Source organism: Aulostomus chinensis, chromosome 16 (genome assembly GCF_037954235.1).
Source record: "Aulostomus chinensis isolate RoL2024-O1b breed Wild chromosome 16, RoL_Achi_v1.0, whole genome shotgun sequence".
Taxonomy (NCBI): Eukaryota; Metazoa; Chordata; class Actinopteri; order Syngnathiformes; family Aulostomidae; genus Aulostomus; species Aulostomus chinensis.
In genome coordinates, this window is record NC_141335.1 from 26,240,899 (window position 1) to 26,264,615 (window position 23,717).

General features: G+C 44.3%; 1 protein-coding gene across 1 annotated transcript in view; it reads right to left on the minus strand.

Annotated features, from left to right (window-relative positions):
• The window catches only part of eys (EGF-like photoreceptor maintenance factor), a 186,283-nt gene that overhangs the window by 110,650 nt on the left and 51,916 nt on the right, over positions 1–23,717 (minus strand). Inside the window, exons 10-20 of the mRNA XM_086179793.1 lie at positions 21,802–21,906; positions 18,225–18,364; positions 16,460–16,623; positions 16,079–16,332; positions 14,299–14,403; positions 10,840–10,962; positions 8,310–8,423; positions 5,802–5,924; positions 4,144–4,257; positions 798–920; positions 596–709 (exon numbers count right to left, since the gene is read on the minus strand). Coding sequence (XP_086035919.1) covers positions 596–709; positions 798–920; positions 4,144–4,257; positions 5,802–5,924; positions 8,310–8,423; positions 10,840–10,962; positions 14,299–14,403; positions 16,079–16,332; positions 16,460–16,623; positions 18,225–18,364; positions 21,802–21,906 — 1,479 coding nt within the window. The remainder of the gene's footprint in view (positions 1–595; positions 710–797; positions 921–4,143; positions 4,258–5,801; positions 5,925–8,309; positions 8,424–10,839; positions 10,963–14,298; positions 14,404–16,078; positions 16,333–16,459; positions 16,624–18,224; positions 18,365–21,801; positions 21,907–23,717) is intronic.

Here is a 23,717-nt window from a genome sequence, read left to right on the forward strand (position 1 = left end):
TCCTCTGTGACTGTAACAAAAATCTTGAAACCAAACAGATGACAGCCTGAACTACATCTTTGCGTACAGGCAGTAACATAAAGTACAAGGGTAGTGCTGCTAAAGTACTAGAGGCCATCTTGTGCTGGGATTATACTCTGAAAGCCCTGGGGTCAACCCTAAGCATCCTGCCTAAAACTAACCTGACCCTAAATCTAAGCTGAGCCCAGCACTAACCTGACCCTGAAACTGAGTTTGGACCATCAAAGGGCACTTTGAGGTTGTGAGGACCAGTTAAAATGTCCTCTGTGTGGTTTAATGTTTGTCCTCGCCATGCAGCACGTACAAACACACACACACACACACACACACACACACACACACACACACACACACACACACACACACACACACACAGGTGAGTCATGCTGTTGTGGCTGGTAACTTGTCCTACGCAGACACAGTGAATGTGGAGTTTGATATCATTTCTGCAGTCCAACTACAGGCAACAAGCCTTTTCTTCTGCATGCAGCAACTGCAGCATTAACAGCCAGAGAGGTGAGACCTTCATGTCACAGCACTCATCCTTCATCATCACGTAGTCACTGCTAAATACCTGTGACTCCGTCAGGACAGTGGCAGGTGAATGAGTTGAGCTCATCAAGGCAGGAGCCCCCATTCCTACAAGGCTGGCTCAGACATTCATCCACTTCGGTCTCACAGTTTTCTCCTACAAAACATTGAAGGAACAATGTTACCTCTGTGACTGAAGCCATACTTTAACCAACACCTTAACTTCAGGAAGACTTTTCACTTACCAATAAATCCAGGAGCACAGAAGCAGTTGTAGCCATTCAGGGTGTCTTCACAAACACTCAGGACTCCACATGGCTTTTCCTCACACTCATCAATGCTCATCTCACAAAACCGGCCCGTCAGACCTGAAGACAAGATCACCATTTCAGAAGACCACGTCACCGCTGCAGGACTGTTATTTTAGCCCCAAAAGAGTATTTTGCCTTTTAAGTGCTCAGAAATAGGTGTCTTTAGCCACACAGATGTTTATCCCCTTCTGTTTTACTTCTTAGCTTGAAGCTAACGGCAACAGACAGCTAACAACAGCTACACCCACAAAACGGCAAAACTGTCCACAAATGTGCTTTAATAAAACCGTCATCTGTATCCATGTTTAGTAATCAACACTTTTGGAGCTAAAATCAAACTAACTACAACACTCCTGGTTCAGCACGACTATGAATGAGCGTGGAGGTGAGCAGCTAGCACATTCAGCTGAGCCAACTCACGCAAGCTCATTCATAGTCGTGCTGAACCAGAACTTAGTTTAGTTTAGTTAGTTTCTATCTCCAATCACAGGGTTTGTGGATTGCTGATCATCCGGCTGGATTAAGAAGATGACCTGGAGAGTTTGTAAGTACATAAGATTTTGCACAGTTTAGTTGTTGTTAGCCGTCGGTCTCCGTTAGCTTCCAGCTATACATACATGGCTGGCTCTTCCTGCAGTCTGGACTCACAAAGACGTGAGCGATGCAGGAGGGGAAAAAAAAAAAGTCTTAGTGAGCTCAAGACTCCTATTAGTGAGTACCTGAAACTTCAAAATGACGTTTCACTTCAAAACGCAAAATACATGTTTGATATGTTTGTTCTTTGTTGAACTTGTAAGTGCTGGAGGGTTAAATGTTTGTGTTATGGGTCGACATCTTTGAAGGAGGCTTTAATCGAGGCTGCTGCTCAAGGACACACATGTAGGTCGTTCCCGCTGAACTCTCCTCCCAGTTTGCTGCTCGCCAGTGGGTGACAGGCGTGTGTGATGGAACGTACAGCAGGAAAGAAGACTGTTAATGGCAAACACTGCAGGTCCACAAAATATCTTCAAAATTTGCTTTGCAAATGTTGAACTGGGAAGGAAATATTTGCAAGGCTAAAAGGATACCAGTGAATTCTGGTGAGAAATTCAAGTTGTTTGCATAACACAACCCCACAGGGTCCCACTGAGCTTGATCAGGGGGAGCTTCTATGCAGGCTCCCTTTCGCTCTTATTTGACCTCTGCTGCTTTGTGTCTTCCTTTCACTGAGGGGTGTGCATGGCGGTCATGGGGGTGATGCTCTAGGGACCCTCGGGAACATTCTGTAAAGGTTCTCCCAAAGGAGACAAACTTCCTGAACCACTAGAGAATATTAAGGATGGTTTGGAAATATCTTGGTTTGGTTAACAATGTTCTGCATGTCAAGATCACAAATCTAAATTTGTCTGAAGGGGCTTTACAGCCTCTCCAGGCAGAGTCATCAGTCTCGCGACCCTCGATCCTGGCGAGGAAACCATCCTCCAGCTCTCTATGTTCCCTGAGTGTCCAGACTCACAGAACCCGTCGACACTTTACAGGAACCTTTAGAAGACCAAGAGCAGGGGTGTCAAACTGGTCCAGTAAAGGGCTGTGTGGCTGCAGGTTTTCATTCCAACCGAGCAAAAGCAACATCTGATCCAACAAATGAGCTGTGAGGACGCAGCTTAGCTGGTTTAATTAAAATCAGGTGTTGCTTTTGCTGGGTTGGAATGAAAACCTGCAGCCACACGGCCCTGACTGGACCAGTTTGACACCCCTGACCTAGAGGGTTCCTATTCTGACCGGTTCCTTGAAAGTTTGCAAAATAAAATCTCTCCCCTTTAAAGAACAGAATCCTGACATCCAGGAATGTTCCAAGAACGTCACAAGAAGATGTCAGTACACCCCCAGGAGATGTTCTTAGAACATTCTGGGAACAAACACGTTTCTGGCTGGGTCATTGATATTTGTCATTATGTTGTCCAAACGACAGCAACGTGCGCAGACAAAATGAAATTATTACTGTAATCACTTACAATGTTTTTGGTTGTATGAATATCACAGTGTATTTTAAAAAGGAAATACCTTTTTAAAATAGCTTGCATGATTATAATGAAATTACTTTATTTTGCTGAGCTAGAATAGAATGTTCCTGTATGTAATGAAGTTCCACCTCTGGGTAGGGAACAATAGCTTCAATAAGACAAGACAACAGCCGACGTTCCAGCCTGGGTGAGGATGAGGTTTGACTCATGTTTGGTGTGTGTGTTGTTGCTGCAGGCCGATGAGATTAAGTATCCCACGGGAGGGACGATCATCAGGGGAAGGCATCAGTGCACGAGTTAGTGTGTAAAGAACATGATCCACAGGGGGAAACGCCTCCTCTTGAGAACGGATCTCTGATGGACAGAGAACCCACCTGGTAAACAATCCCACTCTGAACTGTGCTGACGCGGCCCATCAGCACAGTGGAGGGGAGGAGTTTGGGAGAGGACCTATGTTGACAAACACATCCAGACGTATTTGCAAGCCCCCCACAGAGGAAAGCCCCCTCAGGGTCACTAGGATTTGACACACATTGGTTCACAGATGAGGAGCAGTCATCGCCATGGTAGCGGCTCAGAGGTGGGATCAAAGAAGTGACTGATGTGCGGTGCTCTGCCGTGTTCACCGTCCTCCTGCCTTCCTGTGTCTGGCACACATCATGGATTGTGATTTCATTGCCAGTGTTTTCTTCCCTGATGATTTACATGTTTGATCCACCGCAGCCGCAGCTCTAAACCCAGGGAGGGATTTCAGCAGCGGAGCACAACCGGCAGGAAGCAGTGGAGGTTGACTGTGCTTTCTAATGGTTTTACACAGAAGCAGAGATTGTTGTGCTTGTTAACAGTACAAACTTATATTCCAAATGAAAATGGGTAACATCCATAGAGGACATTGGTGTAGCATCACCTAAGACCAGTGCACGTTCTAACGCAGTCATAAAAACAAGTTTGGCATTCGTTTTACTAAAGACACTGCTCCATGTCTGTGGAGCTAGCAGGGCTGTGTGGCAAACAGAAACAAATGAGAAGAGGAAGATCTTTCATTTTGAATGCTGAGAATAAAGTTGAAATATTGACATTAAAGAAAATATCGAAAAACTACTTTGAGACGGATTCACTGGAAGGACTGACGGCCAGGGTCCAGCGGCAGGAGTGTATAGCCTCCATGACGGAGTAACGGCAGTAAAATGACAAAAAGCAAAGGCCAGGCTTGGCTCATACAACCCATTATAAAAGTTAAGCATTCCTACCAACATCTGTGTTCAGCTGGAAAATACCTGGGGGGCAGATGCACTCGCTGTCTCCAGCAAAGTTGTGGGAACAAGTTCCTCCGTTTCTGCAGAACTCAACATCCGATGAACAAGCTGAGACAGCAGCCGAGCAGTTCTTACCTGCCAGGAGGAAAATCATCCGACTTCAGTTGTAAAAAAAATTACAGTTCCAGTGTGTTTAATGCTCCATGTCTCCCTCATTACTATTCACCCAGCACCGACGGTGTCCATGTGTTTCTCGTGTAATTTATTTGTATAATTTCTCATTTTTTTTTCGATCTCGTTCTCTTTGTTTAATATGAGTGTTACAAGCTGGAGTCTGAGGAATAAAAATGTCAACATCTCAACTCTGTGTACGCAGCACTAGACTGTGTGACAATAAATGTGACAAAACCTTGAAAAAATTGGTAATTGATCACCATCCAGATGAACACAAAGCGAGAACGGTCCAGGCACGGCGCCAGCGTTTCAATTCTGGATGAGCCAGACTAATTTTGTGCGGGCATTTTAATTGTAGATATTAATAGTGTTTGCCTTCCTTTGACAGAGTCCAGCTGATGATCTCGCTAAAATGACTGATACTATGATCTGGAAGGCAAGCAGCTCAACTGGTTGATTATGATACTTATTATGTAAGTATTATTATTGATATTTTTCTCTACATTTTCAAAACTGAGATCATTTTACCAACGTTGGTTTGTATTTCGAGCAGCATGCACGGGGATCTTGCTCCCGTCACGCACAGAGAGGTTCTTCAGTCCTTCCTCTGAGGCAGGAGGGGGGATTTGTAGAGCTTTTTGAAGGTAAATTGAAGCTTGTTCCAGGTAGTCAGGCCAAACATCTCCAGATGTGGAGACACCTGTGACTACGGTGACTATTCGGGATATCTCAAAGACGAACGGAGGAACGTGGAAGGGAAGTGTGGCGGAGTGAAAGGTCATATTACAGGGATCAGGTGACGACCACTTGAGGTGACCTGAATCCAGCTGTTGATCCTGGATCCTGGAGGCCACCACTGTCATAGCAGGATATAAACATTAGCGGCAGTTTTCCGGACATTTCATATTCCTTGAGTCCACGTGAAAGAGGAATATTTCAATATCACGGTCGATATCTCAGAGGAATTCAAGCACATTTTGAGGACATTCATTGATGTGTTTTAGTCGGAGGGAATCGACGTCCCAGGGATGCTGGACGGTGTTCTGGATCGCTGATCAGGAGGAGCAACGTTTGGCTCTTAGGAAAACAACTTGGAGGAGATTTTGACAGTACCCTCTTCTTTATCCTCATCGACGCTGCATCGTTGGTGGAGGTATATGTTCTCGAGGTGCTTTCTATTTGGAAATAAATATATTTGTTCCTCCAGCGATTTAACATGTTCTTGTTGTGACAGTGGGTGGGCCAGGGCACGTCTCAGAAATTCAACATACAAATGATTCAGTGATGCCGGGTCCTTTCAGCATTGACTTTATGGACACATATTTTCAACAATTCCTTTTCTTGTATCAAAGAGAGACTTTGAAACAATCTCGGGGATTCTAGAGTAGGTGGATTAGCTCTTGAATCAGTTTAAAGCCATGTGATGTCACAAGTGGTGATGAGTCATCGGTCTGGCTGCTTTTATTAAAGCCTAAATGCTGAAAATGATGACAGCGATAACTCACCGGCAAAGCCCAGAGGACAGACGCACTCATAGTCTGCAACCAGGTCAATACATGTAGAGTTATTGGAGCAGTATCCATGAACACATTCATCATAATTGATTTCGCAGTTCGACCCTCCGAACCCTGGAACGATGAGAAAAAGAGAGATCTCATCAGAGGTGGCGTGTGAATGTCAGTAAACACCAGAGTCCAAAAGATGCCAATAAGCGTCACTTTAAATGCTTTACTGGAGTTGTATAATTTGACTACAGTTGGTATTTGCAGTGGTAAATCCTCTTCCATCGTGTGTGTGTGTGTGTGTGTGTGTGTGTGTGTGTGTGTGCGCGCGCGCGCATGCGTGTCTTCTGGATGAACAGTATATTTCAGCATATTTGATATTTCTAAAATAAATGGTAAATGTAATGACGTAAAACTGACTGCTGCCAATTTCGGACATTTTAGTCGCCCATAAATATATTCCGCCGCATGGTCACGCTACAAAATGACTATCATTAGCGCTGTCACACACAGCAGCTACAGGAGGCCCGTGACTAATGCCTGGCTATCAGCACCACTGGTGCAGGTCAAATACTCATCATTTCTCAAACTGACCATGGAACCCATTTCCACCTCTCCCCACGTCATAAAATTTGACAATTATGCCGGCTTCATTAAAAATGCATAACATGCCTCACCCACAATCAAGGCTTAATCAGAGTTGTGTCTCTCAGGTAAGATGTCAACTGGACCAAAAAATTGTTGGAAAAATCCCTGAGATCTGTTGCCGCTCGCCCTCCTGATGAACGTGACCCGGAAGTGTGCGGAAGCAGGTATTTATATGATGGAGAGACTTCACATGATTAGAGAAACGTAAACCCAGCATTTGTTGAACTGCGAGTCAGGAAACCACAGGGAATGTCGAATTGGAAACCAGTGTGAACACAAGTAGCAATCAGCATCATGGCCTACGAAACACCTTCTGATTAGAGTAAAGGGTCATTCCAATCAAACAGCATAGCTGCTGATTAGTTCCTGGTCTGTGGCTCAAGTTGGGCTAATCAGCACAGTCACATGTGCCGTTTGGTCGGGACCAATCCTGTTAACACTCACCTCTTCATGGGGGGGAGGCTGAGATGGTGGATGTGTTTCTGTGCCCAGGCCGAGCACGTGGAGACGATAAGGTCTCTTGCAAACTGAGCCAGAAAGGCTGAACCCTTCCACACCCCCATCTCATGCTACTCATCTACAGTTTTGTTCAGGACAGAAGCAGCAGACAAGACGATGTCTACACAGAGGAAAAGGCGTGAATGCTGCTCTTCATTTGGCTGTAATAATTTATTCATATCAAATTTGTTTTGATCACTCAGATCTACCAAGAGCACTCTGAACTTTGATGCTCTTAATCCATTTTCTGCATGAATGACTTCTTGAGTTGATAATGAGGAGGAAATACTATGTGAGGAAGATCAAATTTCGGTCATAAGTGTTGAACTTATTAAAATCATAGTCCATTATTTTAAATATCTGGGAGGCTAGATATTCCTTTTTTCTTCCAAAGAATGAGTTTAATGGATTTAGCGTTGATTGTAAAATAGGCTGGTTGGACGAGTGGATACAGAGAAAAGTCAAGTCATTATGTTTTTTCTGGTTTTTTTTTCATTAATTCTCTAAACCATTTTCAGGGCTGGACTGTGGAGACAGGAGTTAATGAGACAAAGCGAACATTTTCACATCATCACATCACAATCATTTTTACAATCATCTCCCATCAGAGAAATAAAGGGGGATAGGTACCAGCCATCAAATGAGACAGTAACCAATGCAGAAACGTGCTTGGGCTCGTAAACATTATTCAGTCTAGTCAAACATTATTCAAAGATTTATGTTTATCACCTCCGTAGGTCTGTTTGGGCAAATTTGAGCAAAGCTGCGTCTGTTGTGCCTTTTATTGACAGCTCTGAGTGCCATGCTTGCAATGCTCATTTGATCGTTAATTTAAGATAATTAATAAGTTAGTGCAAGCGTTATTTTCGTCAGGTCTATTTATCAGTGAATAAACAATTTTCTCAAGAATCACCCTTTTGATTTCTTGAGAAAATTAACAAGGTAAGTCTTTATCATGAGGAAAGAAGCTTAGTTATCGCCTCAAAATGCAATAATAAACTTGGGATAATGGCATTCAAAAACTAATTACATGACTGTAATAACATTACCATAATTACATTACTCAGCCTTCCTGGTTTTTCAGCGTTGTGGCTGTTGTTCATCAGCAGTACATGAGATGAGTCACCGCTACAGTGGAAATAATTCCCTCCTTTCATCTCTGCTTATCCTTTTATTACCAGGAATAAGAAGCAGACCAACAAATGACTAATCACCGCGAATGAATGAGTGTAAAAATGTTCTTTCATAGTTTTTGCGTTGAAGCCAGGGTTGTAACTCCCAGGCAGAGATCGGTTGGTCGCTCACTCGCAGAATTGAGCCAAATAATCGCGTCAACTCGGGGGAATGAAATGAGTTTCAGCTTACCCTCTGTGCAGAAGCACTGGTACCGGTCAATGCCGTCCACACAACTACCACCGTTCTGGCACGGACGGGACTCGCACTCATTGAGATTTATTTCACAAAATGACCCTCCGAACCCTGCGGCAGGTTAAAAGAAACAAAAACAAAACAGGTTATTGGAATCCTTTTGCTCAGCCAATTAGGATCAGCGTGACTTTGTTTTTCCAAACTGAAGCTGGTTTTCAAAGCGTGTATCGATTGAAAGGCCTCGCTGTGCAGCTGCAGATTCAGCTCACTGGATTATTTAATCATGTTTAATAAGAGCTGGTTATTGTCCCTCTGATAGATCACATTAACAAGCCAAATCCACTGATTCCTGCGATCAAAGTCAATCTTCTCACAAAGGAAACCACATGAAACAAATAAACATGCATGGGTGCACACATGCATTTGTGTGCACGAGCTTACATCTCTCTCTCCCACACACATGCACACACACACTGGCCATTAAAGAGAAGAGGCCTGTCAGGGTTTAAGCAGCATTATCAACCTAACACTCGGCTACCACACATCACTTATTGATGTGATCAATGTGAAGGTTTTTGCACTGTTGGCCAAGAAAGACTCTGAGCGATGAGATCCTCATAATTAAGAACGTGGAAGCTGCATTACAGCAGAATGAGAAGTTTTCTCGCAAAAGCCGAGAGAAGTTTGAGATGAAACATCAATGGTCGGAGCTCAACCGATTTTATGCATGGCTAAGGTGTTCCCTGTGTTAGGCTTCCCTCCCACATTCTCCTGTTAGTGCATGTGAGTCAACGTCCGTTCATCCCTGCAGGAACCTCCATCATCTCTAACCTGTTCAGTTTTGGTCCTGTATTTGCTCAAGTACACTGAATAAATTCAGCTTTTCTTGAGGAGCTGGTGGACAGAATGCAAGCAGAGCCAAACTAACAAGCTACAGGTTTGCTCACAGACTACAGCCTGGATCTGCTCCACCTTCCTGCTGGTAAAGGAAGGTTCTGCTGGCTGCTGTTGCAGGATGTGCTGCTGATGGAGAATTGTTGGGTGGAGGTTCATTGAAGGAGGGAGGTGCTGGACCTGCTCTACTTGGACAGAGTCAAGTCTGGTGACACACAAATAAACCTGACTTGACTTGCTATCTTTCTAGTGCTCGTCTACAAAGAAATGCTTTTCCTTGTGTTATGTTATATAGAGAGACTAACACCGGACAGTGTGACTGGGAATATGTGAAACCTGGTGTTACACATTGTATATGAATACAAACAGAATATATAGCATTAAAATAGAAAACTTGAGGGAGTTCTTCATTGTTCCCGAAAGTTGTCATAATGTGGTCTTTTAACAACTGTGACATAAATCCAACTCATAATCCACCATTGGGACATTGGGAGTTCAGTGATAGCGATTTAGCATCGGTACCGAACAGTGGGTCGAACAGTTGACAGTCTGAGTTACACAGGACGGGGGGGGGAAACATGTTTCCTACACAATACATTGGCAAACATTAGACACTATGGTTGCCAAGTGCGCTGACCTGAAACGTCTAGAAGGCAGAATTTCAGTTTGCCCTTGAGAGGTGTTCAGAGGGAGAGCTGCTCACGGCAGGTCGCTTTCATTTACATGAGATATCTCTCACAAGCCTTCACTGACATGTGCCAGCACAGTGCCGTCACACTTATCGATCTGGCTACGTGAACTTCTCCATAACAGCTGTACATGTGAAAAGAGATGGCGGAGCTGCTGTCTGTCTGGAATATCATCCGCTTCCAGGCAAAATATTCTTACTCAAGTCCCACCATCCAGGACTTTCTGGACAAGCACAAACTGAAGCCTTGACATGTCCTCAATGTCTAACAGGTCGAGCCTCCTCCTCCGGTGTTATCACCATCTCTGCTGGTGGCTGAAAGACCAGTGGAGACCTGGCAAGCCTAGTTAAGCTTGACCTGGACACATACAAGTGGCGATATGAATCAAAGAATAATGTACACAACTGTCACCACACTGCATTGTGGCTGTGTGTCAGCGATGCCTCCAGACGTGTGCATGGACAGAAATTTCACACAAATAATTAAAATGAACACTTGGAATCTGAGATACTGTGTTTTTTCCCCCTCAATCAGATCAATGCACACGTGATTGTGTATCAGTAGGCCCCACTGGGCAGCTGATCAGGTGCAGACAACACCGGTGATGTAACCAGCCAGAGAATCCTGGTGAAAACTCCCCAGAGGACACGGCGGAGAGGCCGCAGCACCAGCCGAGCGTCCTCAGGTTAATCTGGGGGCTGAACAGTCCAAAACCAGGTTTTATTCCTCACACTTAAGCTCATCTGGTATTACCTCACCACTCACCCCTGCCACATTCCTAGGCCCGGTTCAGGGTCTGAGAGTCATGCCTACCTGATATGGAGCAGCATCATCCTCCTGCAGCTCAGTGAACTGGACTCTGTGTACGTCACTACACTGTTTTTATTCTCAAACTTTTTTCACATGCATGTAAAAATCCAGCAGCAGTTAAAGGTCCTGCTCACCTTTCTCACACGTGCAGGAGAGGTTCTGTCCATCCTTGGTCTCAGTGCATCTCAGTGTACGTTCACTGCACAGCCCGAATGAGCAAAGGTCAATATCTACGGAGCAATCCTTTCCTTTGAATCCTGCAACAGATGAAATAAATCAGCCAAACCCCTCCATGTTGGATCGACGTATATTTATGTATCTGCATGTTGTAGTGGGCAAAGACGCCATTCCTATAGTGGATTAACGGGCCCATTGATTCCTCCTCCTGCAATGTACCTGCTATGCAGTATGTTAATTGGGGAGATCATTGACAGCGACCCAACCCACCACGCTGATCTATATCACATCTATCTCCCCCACCAAATGTGCATGTGCCTGTCACTGATAGATACCCGCGTCAATAGCTATTGTTGTAAATAAAGCCCCGACAAGTGACGCTCGTTATGTGTGGCCACGCCCACATCCTGAAAGTCACTGTCTAGACCTTGACCACGAGAAGGACTTTTTGAGGATGATTTCAACGTAATTGTTGAACATAAAGAACCTCCTAATCATCAAGACTTTAAACTAAGAGTCAAAGTCATGATGTCAGCGCCTGCAAAGTAGGAGCATGGCGGGTGAAGTATTTCAAACAAACGCCATTACAGACACGAGGCAGCATTTATATCAGATCATGTGACTCCTTTCTTTGTATTGTAACTTTAATCTAGAGCAGCATCCTTTACATCAAAAACATCCATCTCGATGTTTGATGACCTTCCAACTACCCTTTTCCCATCACATTAGCTATTGCCTTGACTAGCTAATGGACTAGTATTGCCCCCAACAGAGTGTTTCAGAAGTGTTTAATAACCAACTGTGCATGCAATTCACTCCGAGGTTAATGTTGCATGAAGGAATGTCACATTTACAGTGTCACCATCACCAAATGGGACATCCTATTCTCGCTGACAGCCAGCTGAACTCTGCTGCCAACAGAAGAGAGGGAAACTTAGAGTTTGACACTTAATCTCACAGAACTGCAGTACAAAGACATACTAGCTAGTTTCCTTGAAGTAGACACCAGGCAAATGTTGGTGCACTCATGCTAACGACGAAGCATCTGCATTATCAAAAACCTTCTCGCAGTGAGCTGCATGTGTCAAAACGACAGGAGGAGAATTTATGTTCAAGGACATCAATCATAAGACTTCGATGTTACTGATTAGTCACTTAACTCCATGTACAGGAGTGACACCTGAAGTTAGAGATATTCTAAATAATACTAAATCCCCAAATTATCCTTTTTTTTGAGTACTTAGGTTTTTTCCTGCATGACAGAATTCTTCCATAGTTCATACATCATCAGCATCATACTTGTAGCCTGAAGCTACCAGAGACCAAAGGTTAACAACTACAAACATATAAGCAATGCCAGTTCATCATCTCAGTCCCATCAACCAGTACAATCAGGAGTCCCAGTCCCTCGGGCCCAAAAACCCACCAGCATCCACATCAGGTCATGTGACCCAGGACTCCCACGTATTTATTGGCTCAGATCAAATGTTTTTTATCTAATCTTAACTACAATTGATAAATGAATTCTTTGGAAAAGTGCAGAAAAAGTCAGGTGACGTTGAAACCTACCAACATTTTTCTGGACTTTTTTAGTCATGAAATGCGATTTAAGTTCTCACAGTTTGTGCAGCTACACTTTTATCTGCACTCAGAGTGATACAGCATTTTTTGGAGGCTTTTAATTGCACTTCAGCAACATGACACACTTAACCAGCGTAACATAATCCTGATGGGATTTCGGTGTTCTGCAAAACATGGTAAGGTGCCACATAGTAAAAACTGGTACTGTTCCAGTCTTGATATTAAACAAATAGAGTTTAAAATTCACACCACAAGCATTTGGTCCAGTAGCTGCGATGCGGGTCTGAGCGGCCAAACTGTCCCTCTTTTCTGACTTTTGTGCGGCTTCTGCGGGGAGAAGCTGACAGACTCTTTATCTAATTGGGTTTTGTAAAGATGAGGAGATCAAAACACCTGTCTATAAATCTGTCAATGAAATCTCAACAGTAATGGAAGCCTTCCTGACACATTGGTGTTCTGTTTTTGCCTGAATCTAATTTGAGTGAAAGGTAGGAAGATAATGAGAGCAGAGTATTTACAGTGATGGATTTGCTCTGGCTATAATGTAATAAAACACACCATGCAACAGGTGCCGTACATGTCTCAGGGCAGGAGAGGTTTCAGTGACTTCACCCACATTAATGTTCATTTATTGTTCAGGGAATCCGGGGCAAATTTACGGGAACGGCACCAACAACTATAACACGTTGCACAACAACAACAAGATAAAAATGGGAAAATAAATGGAAAGCACAAAGCATAACCCTCCACACCCACTCTCACTGTGCCTGGGTGTGTTTCCAGTGTTTGTCCTTGCTCAGTCGCTCTGCAGTTTGCAGACGTTTACTGGTGACGTTGGCCTTTTAAAGGTCATTAAGTCGTAATCAAGTTAAGTGTGACGTATTCTGTTAGCTGAAGGACCAATCAGCCTCTGAGTGAGCAACACATCACCCTGCTGAAGACAAATGATTGCTGGGACAAGTAAAATAACATAACGTGTCTGAGACACTGTATTTACTTTTGTCGCGTGTGTGTGTGTGTGTGTGTGTGTGTGTGTTGTGAACAGTGTTATGTTCTTTGCAGGTCTACTGGTTGATTTTCTTCTTGATTAAATGCAGTTGTTCAGTTTCTCCAGCTTCACTCTGCCAGATTTATTCCCAGCTGCGTCATCAGACGTCCTTTTATTAACGCTTATTTGAAGTCGCCCTCCAATCAAAGAAATGTTTTTCTTCTTGTCCCCACAGGAATGAATGTTTGCTGAATGATGGATGTGCTAAGTTTGACAATGGGAGGTTGTTTTCAAACACTTGGTCAAAGTGTTGCTCTGACCGAGGAGGCGGATCTACTGTATGACCAGCATTTGTGACATCACAACCATTTTGGAAGCTGATCCTGGTCCAAAATTCAGCTGCCACTGACACAATGTGGAACTTTGAAGCCTCCAGGTCACAAATGGGCTCTCTAGGGAAGTGGGAGACATCTTGTGTCCAGCAGTCAAACTTGTGAAGTGAGAAACATTTGTGGATTCATGTCATTTTCAGTGAGGGGGAAGATCTGGGGTGTTTTTAAGGTGGTAACGTGGTAATTGTAGCCGTTATCCTGCAAAAAGCGCGTCAGACACACATCATTTATCCGGCCTACACGTGTGGAAAGGATCTTCCACCGTTTCCTGACGCCATTCGAGCTCTCTCTTAGCTGTCAGTGAATTTACAGGAGGAGGTGAAAAACGATGAGCGCCAGCTATCAACGAATAAGAAACAAACTTGTCTCATATTTCCATGCTAAAGCATTGAGACAATTAATAGTGTGATATTTTTGTAAAGATGATCAATAAAACTCAAATGGCTGGTACTTACCAAGGGGACAGAGACAAATGTAGTCGTTTATCAGATCCATACACGAGCCGCCGTTTAGACACGGCTGTGACCAACAATCATTTACATTCTCGGAGCAGGTCCGTCCTGCAGAGAGAGACAAAAACACACCCAAATGTAATACCGCCAGGGACGCAGGGATTATGTTCCTCTGCTGATATTAGGGGACTTTAGAAAGTATGTAATTTGGTTTTGAACAAGCTGACAGATTGCAGCTGATTTTTTTGGCTCAAACATGATTAGAAGGTATTCAAAGTCCTGCAGCTTGTATATACATATAAATGGTTTAATCTCAATTTTAGTATCCTCTGGGCAAGAGTTAGATATGGAATTGATTAAAGATTTTACTGTCAAATATAAAGCTGCGCTGGTCTGGCCTCCAGCGCTATTTTCAACCTCCCAGCCCTCTCCTCAGGATCGGCTCCTCTGTCTGCGGCGCTGTCAAACTAAAGGCAATACAACATTTGCCTTTATGACTGTGAGGACTGACAAGCGCTCTGTTAATCACACAGAACTCGATAGCTCATGAAGGCAGCTACGACTTCAGCCTCGATCCACCGCTCCGTAAGCCAGCCAGTAATCATTTGTTTGCCTGAAATCTTGCTCTTTGGCTGAATCATGGAAATCTGAGCATCAATTTGTGACGTGATATGTTTTTATCATCTCAAATTATTTCTTAAATATGATCCACCTCTACATGCACGCCTACATCATTGTTATTATTGCAACAGATATTTTTTATCTGCCTGAACTGAGCAGCGAGGCAGAAACTGCCAGAGGAAACCAAATCGCCGCTGCCTCTTTGCACCGCCTCCTTCGATGATGTGTTATGGACTTTAAGATTCTACTTATTACATTTCAGGCTCTTTATGGCCTCTCCTCACTGTATCTGTGACCTCGTGGTACTGCTCACGCCATTACAGGCCTTGAGAGTCTCGGTCAGAGGTCCCTTATCTGCTCTGGCTGATACCTGGAGGGAGCACAGCAGTCGGGCCTCCAGGTTCTGGAACAATCTGCCCGAGGAAGTCAGGTCGGCTGACTCACTAATCTTCTTAAGTTCCTTCTTATGAAACTATTTTTTTCAGAGGGCGTTCCCCGGTTTTACTTAAGCTGTGATTCTTCAAAACTTTTAAAATGTTTTATTCTTCTTGGTTCGATCATTTAGTTATTTTTATTCAGCAAATTGTTTTCTTCTGCTTATTTTGAGACTGACCACTATTACAGCTCCTGACTCGCGCAGCACCCACTGTTCCAGGGGCAGAGGACCGCTCGGGTGATCTCACGCTGTCATCTCAGTGATTCTGACGCTCATCTCAGAGCCTTTAACGCCAGACCTCATAAACCTTCTTCAGTTTGGTGTCAACTGAATGACCAGTCGTTCATTTCATTGAGTAACAGTCATACAGAGATTTCTTGCTTTGTAGTCTGATTATAAGTTTATAAAAAAAATCTTGTAACGTTAATGAGTAATAAACTGAACACAAATGAAGCATAAGTGGACAGAAAACACCTAATTTTGACTTCTTCTTCTGTCTGCACCTGAATACAAGCGCTGTGTTCACGTCTGCCCAAAGGAACTCCACAAAGCAGCACCGGAGTTCGAGCAGAGCGGAGTAAATAAGGCAGGTTTGAAACTGATACAAACTCAGGAAAGTCCTGTTCCAACAGGCAGTCCAACAGAAATGTTTTACCATAGAGACCCACTTTAAATCTACTACTCGAGCTGTAAAGAAGCTCTCACTACCATCAGATGGCCTCATACCCTCAAACCCTGGGGGACAGTGGCACTGATAATCACTGATTAGGTCCACACAGGTGGCTCCACTCGCACAGGGGAAGCTGCTGCACTCGTTTGCTTCCAGTTCACAGAGCGACCCTTCGAATCCGAGCATGCAGCGGCAGGTGAAGTTATACTGCTGGTCCACACAAACACCGTGTTCCGAGCAGCGACGGCCAACACAGTAATCAATGTCCTCTTCACAGAAGGCGCCTGTGTATCCTCTGGGACAGAGGCAGCTAGCAACAGATTAAAGAGAATTTCTTAATACTGTCTAGAGGAGAAGGAACTCTTCCAACCTTGAATAAGGGTCACTGCTTCTACGGTCACTGACATTCTGCTGACAATCAAGACTTGAGCACTCACCTGTAACCATCAGTCTCGTCCACACAAGTGGCTCCATTCTGACACCAATGATGCACGCAGTCGTTGACGTTTACACGGCAGGTCTGGCCAGACCAGCCAGGCGCGCAGATACAGGTGTAGCTGTTGGCGCTATTCAAAACACAGCGTCCTCCGTTGGCACACGGCTGCAGACACGGGACAAACGCTGACATACATGAGCTGCATCACGTGCAAATACACGCAGTGCTGCAGAATTTCCCCACAGGTTTTTAAGTAACTGAGCCCAACAAAGATGAAATGACTTCATCTTGAGTGCGAACAGAACCATTGCTCTATGATACAGTGGCTAACTGGTTGTGCATGTGCTTCATTACAGGAACAAAACACTCACGAACACTGCCAGGAACTGGATTTCCTCAGTGCTCCACGTAGCGTGTACATATGTGCTACAGGACAAGCTCAATGAGCATTGAGGGTTAAACCCTTCAAGAGTTCTCAGTCACAAAGAGCCTGATGTCTGCTGGCTGGTACGGGTGTGGGTCCGCAGGAGTGGAGGAACAAAAGCTGGCCGGTGGGAAGCTGAATAACGCAGACATCATGTCATTTTTGTAAGGGGGCCAACACCAGCCCTGCTCCACACATTCTCCGTCTGTCAGTGGAAGAATGTCTTCTGTTCAGGTTTTAACATGCAGAGGTTGGATTCATCCACTTTAAGAGAAAAATCTGCTCTTGGCATAAATTTGAATGCAATGAGTATAAAAGAGGAAAACGCGACTGTACTTCTGTTAAAGCAACACACCAGATTCACCTGAGGGAAACAGTTTTTTCTGGATTGACCAGATACGTTTGAGGAGGGGAAAGAAACATCACGATGATTCAGCAATTCAGCACGTTTGTGTGCTCAGCTGACGTCAGTTGGAGTCTGCCTCACGAACAGCGCCGTCCATGGGTCGGCTGATGGTTCTGCAGGCTAAAAGGCAGCTTTTCAGCTCATGGGTGAATGTTGGGTCTCTTTAAATGAAATTCAGCGAAATGACCTGTTTTAACGTGAGAGTATGGTTCTAGTCCTGCTTCATCTGGACGTGTCAAGAGGTAACTTTTGACGTGATTTGGAGACGTACAAATAAAAGTGACTTGACTCTACAGACGTCTCAAAGGAGCCACAGATCCCTTCATCGGGAATTCTGTAGAATTTCTGCCCAGGTGAACCAACAGGAGTGGAGTTCAGCCTAGCTGATTGCTCTGTTTATGGATTATTGCATTTGCTGTCAATCTCCCTGTGGGATTTGTGCTTACTTTTATCCCGGTGTATAACAAAGGATTATCCCACATTTGGTAAATACAGAATTTATGTTTGATACCCTCTCACTTAAGTTCTCAATGTTCTAATTCATTTTGTGGGGACAGTTTGCTGTACACAGAGCTGATATTACTAATGTCTCCTCTCACGTTGGGTTTAAACCCTAACAGACACTCTTTTCAGCATTGATATTCAGCTATGGCTCATTTCAATGTGTCACACAAAATGTTTGGAGATGCATCCATAAAATTTCTCAGCCAGGCATCAAGGTGATTTTTCTGGTCAGGACTCAACTATAATGTTCTGTGTTCCTTAAAAAGACTAAACCAAGTGTGCAAAATCCTCTAAATAGATAAAGGAGTGAAAATGACTTATGAACGTCCTCATTAATCATCTTGTGCCTCTGTGCTGCTGTGGCATTCGTGGGAAAGTCAGTAAACAACCACAGAACAACAAAAAATCCCATCAAGCTTCCTTTTCACCCACTTGCAGATTTCCAGGGCAGGGGAGACGGCAGGCGTACTCCAGGCCCTCAGGAAGGTCCAGACACTGAGTCTTGGGCGGACACGTGTTGTTGGGTAGAGCACAAGCATCTATGTCCACTTCACAGCGCTTTCCCAGAAATCCTGCACGAAAAGAGTGACGTCTGGTTATGTAACTGCATGGACGCAGACAGCAGGAGCTTACTGGTTCGATTCCCAGCTCCTCCTGAGATGCTGCTGAAATGTGCAAGACGCTGAGCCCCTAATTGCTCCCGATGAGCTGCTTGGCACCTTTCATGGCCGCCTGCGCCGTCAGTGTGTGATTGCGTGAACGAAGTGTTAATTTTGGCAGCCTATTTTTGATGTAGCCTAGCTTGAGTCACATCCTCAGTACTTTCGTCTTATCTCACACAGCAAACTATTCCAGTGAGTGCACATTGACCTGGATTTCTTTGAGGTGAACATTGATGTGATAATTCCCCAAAAATGTATTTTACCTTTCTCATACAAAAAACTTTTTTTCCCCTCCTTCTTTGCTACGTTGTGACTCCAGCATGCAGAAAGAGACAGTTACATGTACTTAGCTTGAAGCTAAAGGAGACTGATGACTAAAAACAGTATAACTGGCAGTTTAGTAACCCCCCGGGCCATAATCTGGTATAATCTGTGTGCCCATAATCCAACCATGTGTGCAGTAAACCACAAACACTTTGTTTTGACAGCAGAGAAAAGTTTGTAAAAGCACAGTTTAGCTGTCCTTAGCTGTCAGTTTCCACTAGCTTCAAGCTAAATATACATTGCTGACTCTTTCTGCATTCCGTAGTTAAGAAGGAAAAATGCTAATGCTAATAATAATAATAATAATCGAAATAAAAATCCTTGAGAGATTTTTTGGTGAAGAATCACTTCAATGAGTCTCCAGGTGTCTGGCCAGCTGATTTAATTTTGTTTTAGTCTATCGATTAAAATGCTTTTCGAATCAGTTTTTGTTTGAAACGATGAACTTCTTGGTTGTTTTTGTTGATGGAATGAACAAAGTGAAGGGCTGAATTTGAGTATTGCCAAGTCAGATAAAGGTTGATAAACGGAAGCGTCACTTAACCAGGAGACTGAGGATGTAACACTGCACCAGGCCCTCCTTTCAATGAACTTAAGAAACAAAATGGAGCAAAATGTGGGTCGACTGGAGGATTATAAGAAAGTTTTCTTCCCCTAAATCATGTATTCATGAGCACTGATTGAATGAAGTCGATGTGTCAGTCACAGCGAATATCGTTATCACACTCCCTACAACTGCTCATGTCTGAAGACTCCAGAAATCCAAGCTATTTTCTTAGGTTATAGACGCGGTTTTGTGGAACTTGACCATGAGAACATACAGCAGCTCAGCCATATGAGCTTAAGAGGCTTAGGTTTACTGAGATAACAGATGAGATGGAGGCTGGAGAGCCAGGGTTTGCCCTATGGAATTCGGTTACCATGGATCTGCGGCCACATCCAGTACCAGTTTACCCAGACAGTAAGGGAATTGTGATTGGGGATTAAGGCAAGCTGCTTCCACGGTAGCAGAAAAGAGTGGCTGGTGCCTCTGGCTGAAAAGAAAAGGCACCAGTTTGTGTGAAAAGTAGGGATCTCAATCTCATGTTTCAGATGAGACACAGAGCAAATACCAGCGTCGAGTCTGCGATCAGACAGCACGTCCCGGACAGAACCTGAGCACAACCCCATGTACGACTGGAGGCAAAAACATGTGTCTTACTGCAGTGGTGTAGCGAGTGAGATGGTGAATGCTGTCACTGCAGGGACGTTTGGAACATGAATATTCCTGCACTCACAGGCAGACGAGTGCGCTCGTGCTTAGCGAAGGTGTAACAGAGTTGGCACAGTGTTGAGCCTTCCGGGCCGTCGTGGGTCTAATTCAACCTGACATCTGTGATGGGAGGTTCCCACTCCATAACCCAAATGACATAGCCACTAGCCAAGCCCCTGATTCCTCCAACATCCCCGCCAGATTCACACACTGACACTCAGCCATAACAGCACAAGGGACGGTCACATCCGAGGCTGTAAACGCTTAAAACAAGTTAATCGCAGGAAACAACATTTAGGTGATCGTGCAAACGTTTGCATGGACTGTTCCTGATCATCCCCACCAGGGTCAGCCAATGGGGGCGATAAGAACCCACTTTATACGTGTGTGTGTGTGTGTGTGTGTGTGTGTCTGTACTTTTAAACTCTTTGAAGTTAGACTCTGTGCTCTGCCTGGATTAGCACCACAATCCATCATCCCAATCATTTAAAGCTTTGGTACATCTTATTTTCTTGCAGATGAAACTCCTGCACGTTCACTTCCTGATCAAACAGGTGCTTGTGGTGCTCATTAAGACCTTCGCCGTCCAGGGGATGCAGTTTGTGTCTCCGGCGACATTCCCTCACTGCAGCCAGGATATACCCACTGGCAGAGGTGGCGACTTCAGGTTCGCCTTCTGCTAACTTCCATCCATACATTGTCTATTCCACTCATGCTGTCAAAGGTCATGGCGGGGTCACCCTGGACAGGTTGCCTCTGCTAACTTGAACTTGGATAAACAGTAGAATCACACTGACTCTGATCAAATCCTGGGAGAACAGAGTCACTCTGAACACTTGACGTGCTAACAAAACTCCCCAGCTGATGAAAATACAATGCAGCTCTCTTAATGTCACCTTCCATCATGTCACTAATGCCTTCCAGCGTTTGACCTATGTGTCATACATTTCTGTATATTTTTGAGAACACCAGCTAGAACCAACAGTGGAAGCGTTACCTGACCACTGGGCTGCCCGCAGCGCCTTTGGCTGGAGCTGCGGTGAAATGTTCAAATAGAGAGGGCAGGAGTGAGAGCCAGATAAATGAGCGGGGCTCTGCCAACCCACGGGCCTCCCAGAGTGGTCCATCAGTTTACATTCACTGAATGTCAATTCAGACTCAGCCGGTGAGGCAAAATAAGCAATTAATGGGAAATTATATTCATGGGAGTTTCATAATATAATATTTGCACAATTTGGCTGTATTGTTCAGCTCTGGCAGCGAGCTCGGCGATGTCTTTCACATGTCAATCACAGGCTGAGACAGTAAACAGATGATTCACAATGTGACTGTAGTGCTTCGCTGCTTCTATTCCACAGCTGAAAATGTTGTAATCAGTGGTGTGATTGACACGACGCAGTTTATGATGTCTTAATTATGCATTGTAACAGGTCGTTTCTTGAGACATTATAAGATGTAAAACCATAATTCATTAAATAAAAGAAAAAAAAAACAAGGACAGAAGAAAACTTTTAGTAAGCAAAGAAAAATATGAATCCTATCATGCTGACTTCTCCCGCCCAGCTTCCTCAGGCGAGTCTGGAGGCACCACAAGCAAAGGCTGATCACCTTTGGTTTTCTGTGTTTCCTGGAATGGCCGGAGGGGCCCTGGCCACCGATCTCAGGCTACGTTCGCAGCATACAAATGCCAACGCTCGGCATTACCGCCGCCCACCACAGCCACCACACATAGAACTGCACAGAGCTCTGGCTCCCCAATAACCTGACGTACCTGTAGAGCACTGGCACTCATAGCCTCCCGCCAAGGCCGAGCAGGTGCCGTTGTGTTGACACGGGCTCGAATCACACTCGCTGATCTCAGTCTCACATTCGGTTCCTGCAGAGTGGATGTTTTAAAAAAGATAATAAGTAAGGTTTTAATAAATTTGATGAAAAGCCATTCAATATGAATGAGAAAATTCTTCATAATATCTTCATATTCGCCACATTCATCAAAGGAATAACAAAACTCTTAAGTCGGAGGCCTGTAAACATCAAGAAACCCCCGACAAGGAAACGGAGCAATTCAATAAAATAGAATGTGTCTGAACGGAGCCTTGTGTAGGAGTGAATCTGAGCAGCTTTCTGAGGGTTTATGCTAGCTTGTGACAGCTGGGCGTTAACCTGACGCCCCATCGTTTTGTCATCACAGTGGTGTTGCTGCTGCTTCAGTCACCAGCATTTTAAAACCGCTGAACCAAAAGAATGAGCAGTTGCTCTGTGAGCAGCTTGCAACTGTTTGGAACAACAATTAGGCAACAAAAGTTAGATTCTGATGGCGGGAAACAGCAAAGAGATGTTGGTGGTGTGTGTGTGTGTGTGTGTGGGGGGGGGGGTGCAGAAATGTTGTCACAGATTTGTTTGGGGCTCAGCTGCCGCAGCAGATGCGAGTCATACCACTGCGGTCAGGGCCGTGTTTGGGGAGGGGGGGGTCGTCCTGCGCAGGTTATTAATCCAAAATGTCCCATCATCAATAACGCAGCAGCAACGACACGGAGGGAAAGTCTCTTCTTGACAGCAGCAACCTCATGTAGCAGCACAAGCACCATGATTGATATCACAGGTGCAGTTCTTGCCACAGGTCATTATAGACGAAATATGCCACGTTCTGCAGCGGCGCGTCGGTCATATTTGTCCTACTAAAACCTGAGAAATGCCCACATTTATTCATAAATATGAATAAATCATTATGTAATATTTCCATCATGTTTTATACAACTTGAACTGATCTGTGTTTTAGTAGCAATGACTTAAATGTTGAAATTTACTAAAAAATACGCTGAAGGTCACAAATTGAAGGTCCTCCGCAGATGCCTGTGTGTGTGAGAGATTTCATTTTGGCAGAACATCGAGACACAACTGCAGTAGAAGGTAAACCTGCATTTTCCTACATCTTGTTTCCACTTATTATATTTCTATGCATGCAATTAAAAAAGATTGTGCATGAATGAGGCCAACAGAATGTATGTGAGCCGTTGTTGCTCTGGGAAAAATAAATCCTTCCAAAATTAAACCTGAATGCGGGGGCTTGACTATTGTATCCAGAGTTATGATCTATGGTAGAGTACAGTAGGGTTTCTGGGCGAAGCCTGAAATTAAATTGGCCTTTCTATACTGCGCGGCTCGAAATTCCACAGCAAAAATCCCAAGATGACAGAAAATGATGAATTCTATCAGTCACTAAGCCCTGCCACTGTGCAAGAGACAATTTTCCATTACTGAAGTGGCAACAGATTTTAGCTTTGAATAGAGGAGGAAAATCTTGTTCATGTAGTGCTATGTCAGGCCTTATCTGACTGACAGGTAAGTGTGTCAGGACTTCAGGCGCGGTGGGGAAATACGCTACAGGCCAAAGCCTGAGTTAAATGGAGAAGATGAAAGTCATTCTGGCTGGTTGTTTAAGCAAAGAGAGCAACGGTGCTGAAATAATAATTCAGTATAAACCGTGTGAATACAAGGATCCCATCTGAGATGGTTCACACTGCAATTTGGTCAAATTTGCCTAAAATAGAGAACAAAGTCATATTTGAGATATTAGCATCGTGTAGAGAATTGAGGAAGTGCTGAGAATATCAAGATTATTTGTAAAATGTATCTCCCGCTGTAGATGTACAACATGATATCACCGATGCTGATGCGTGAGGGGGT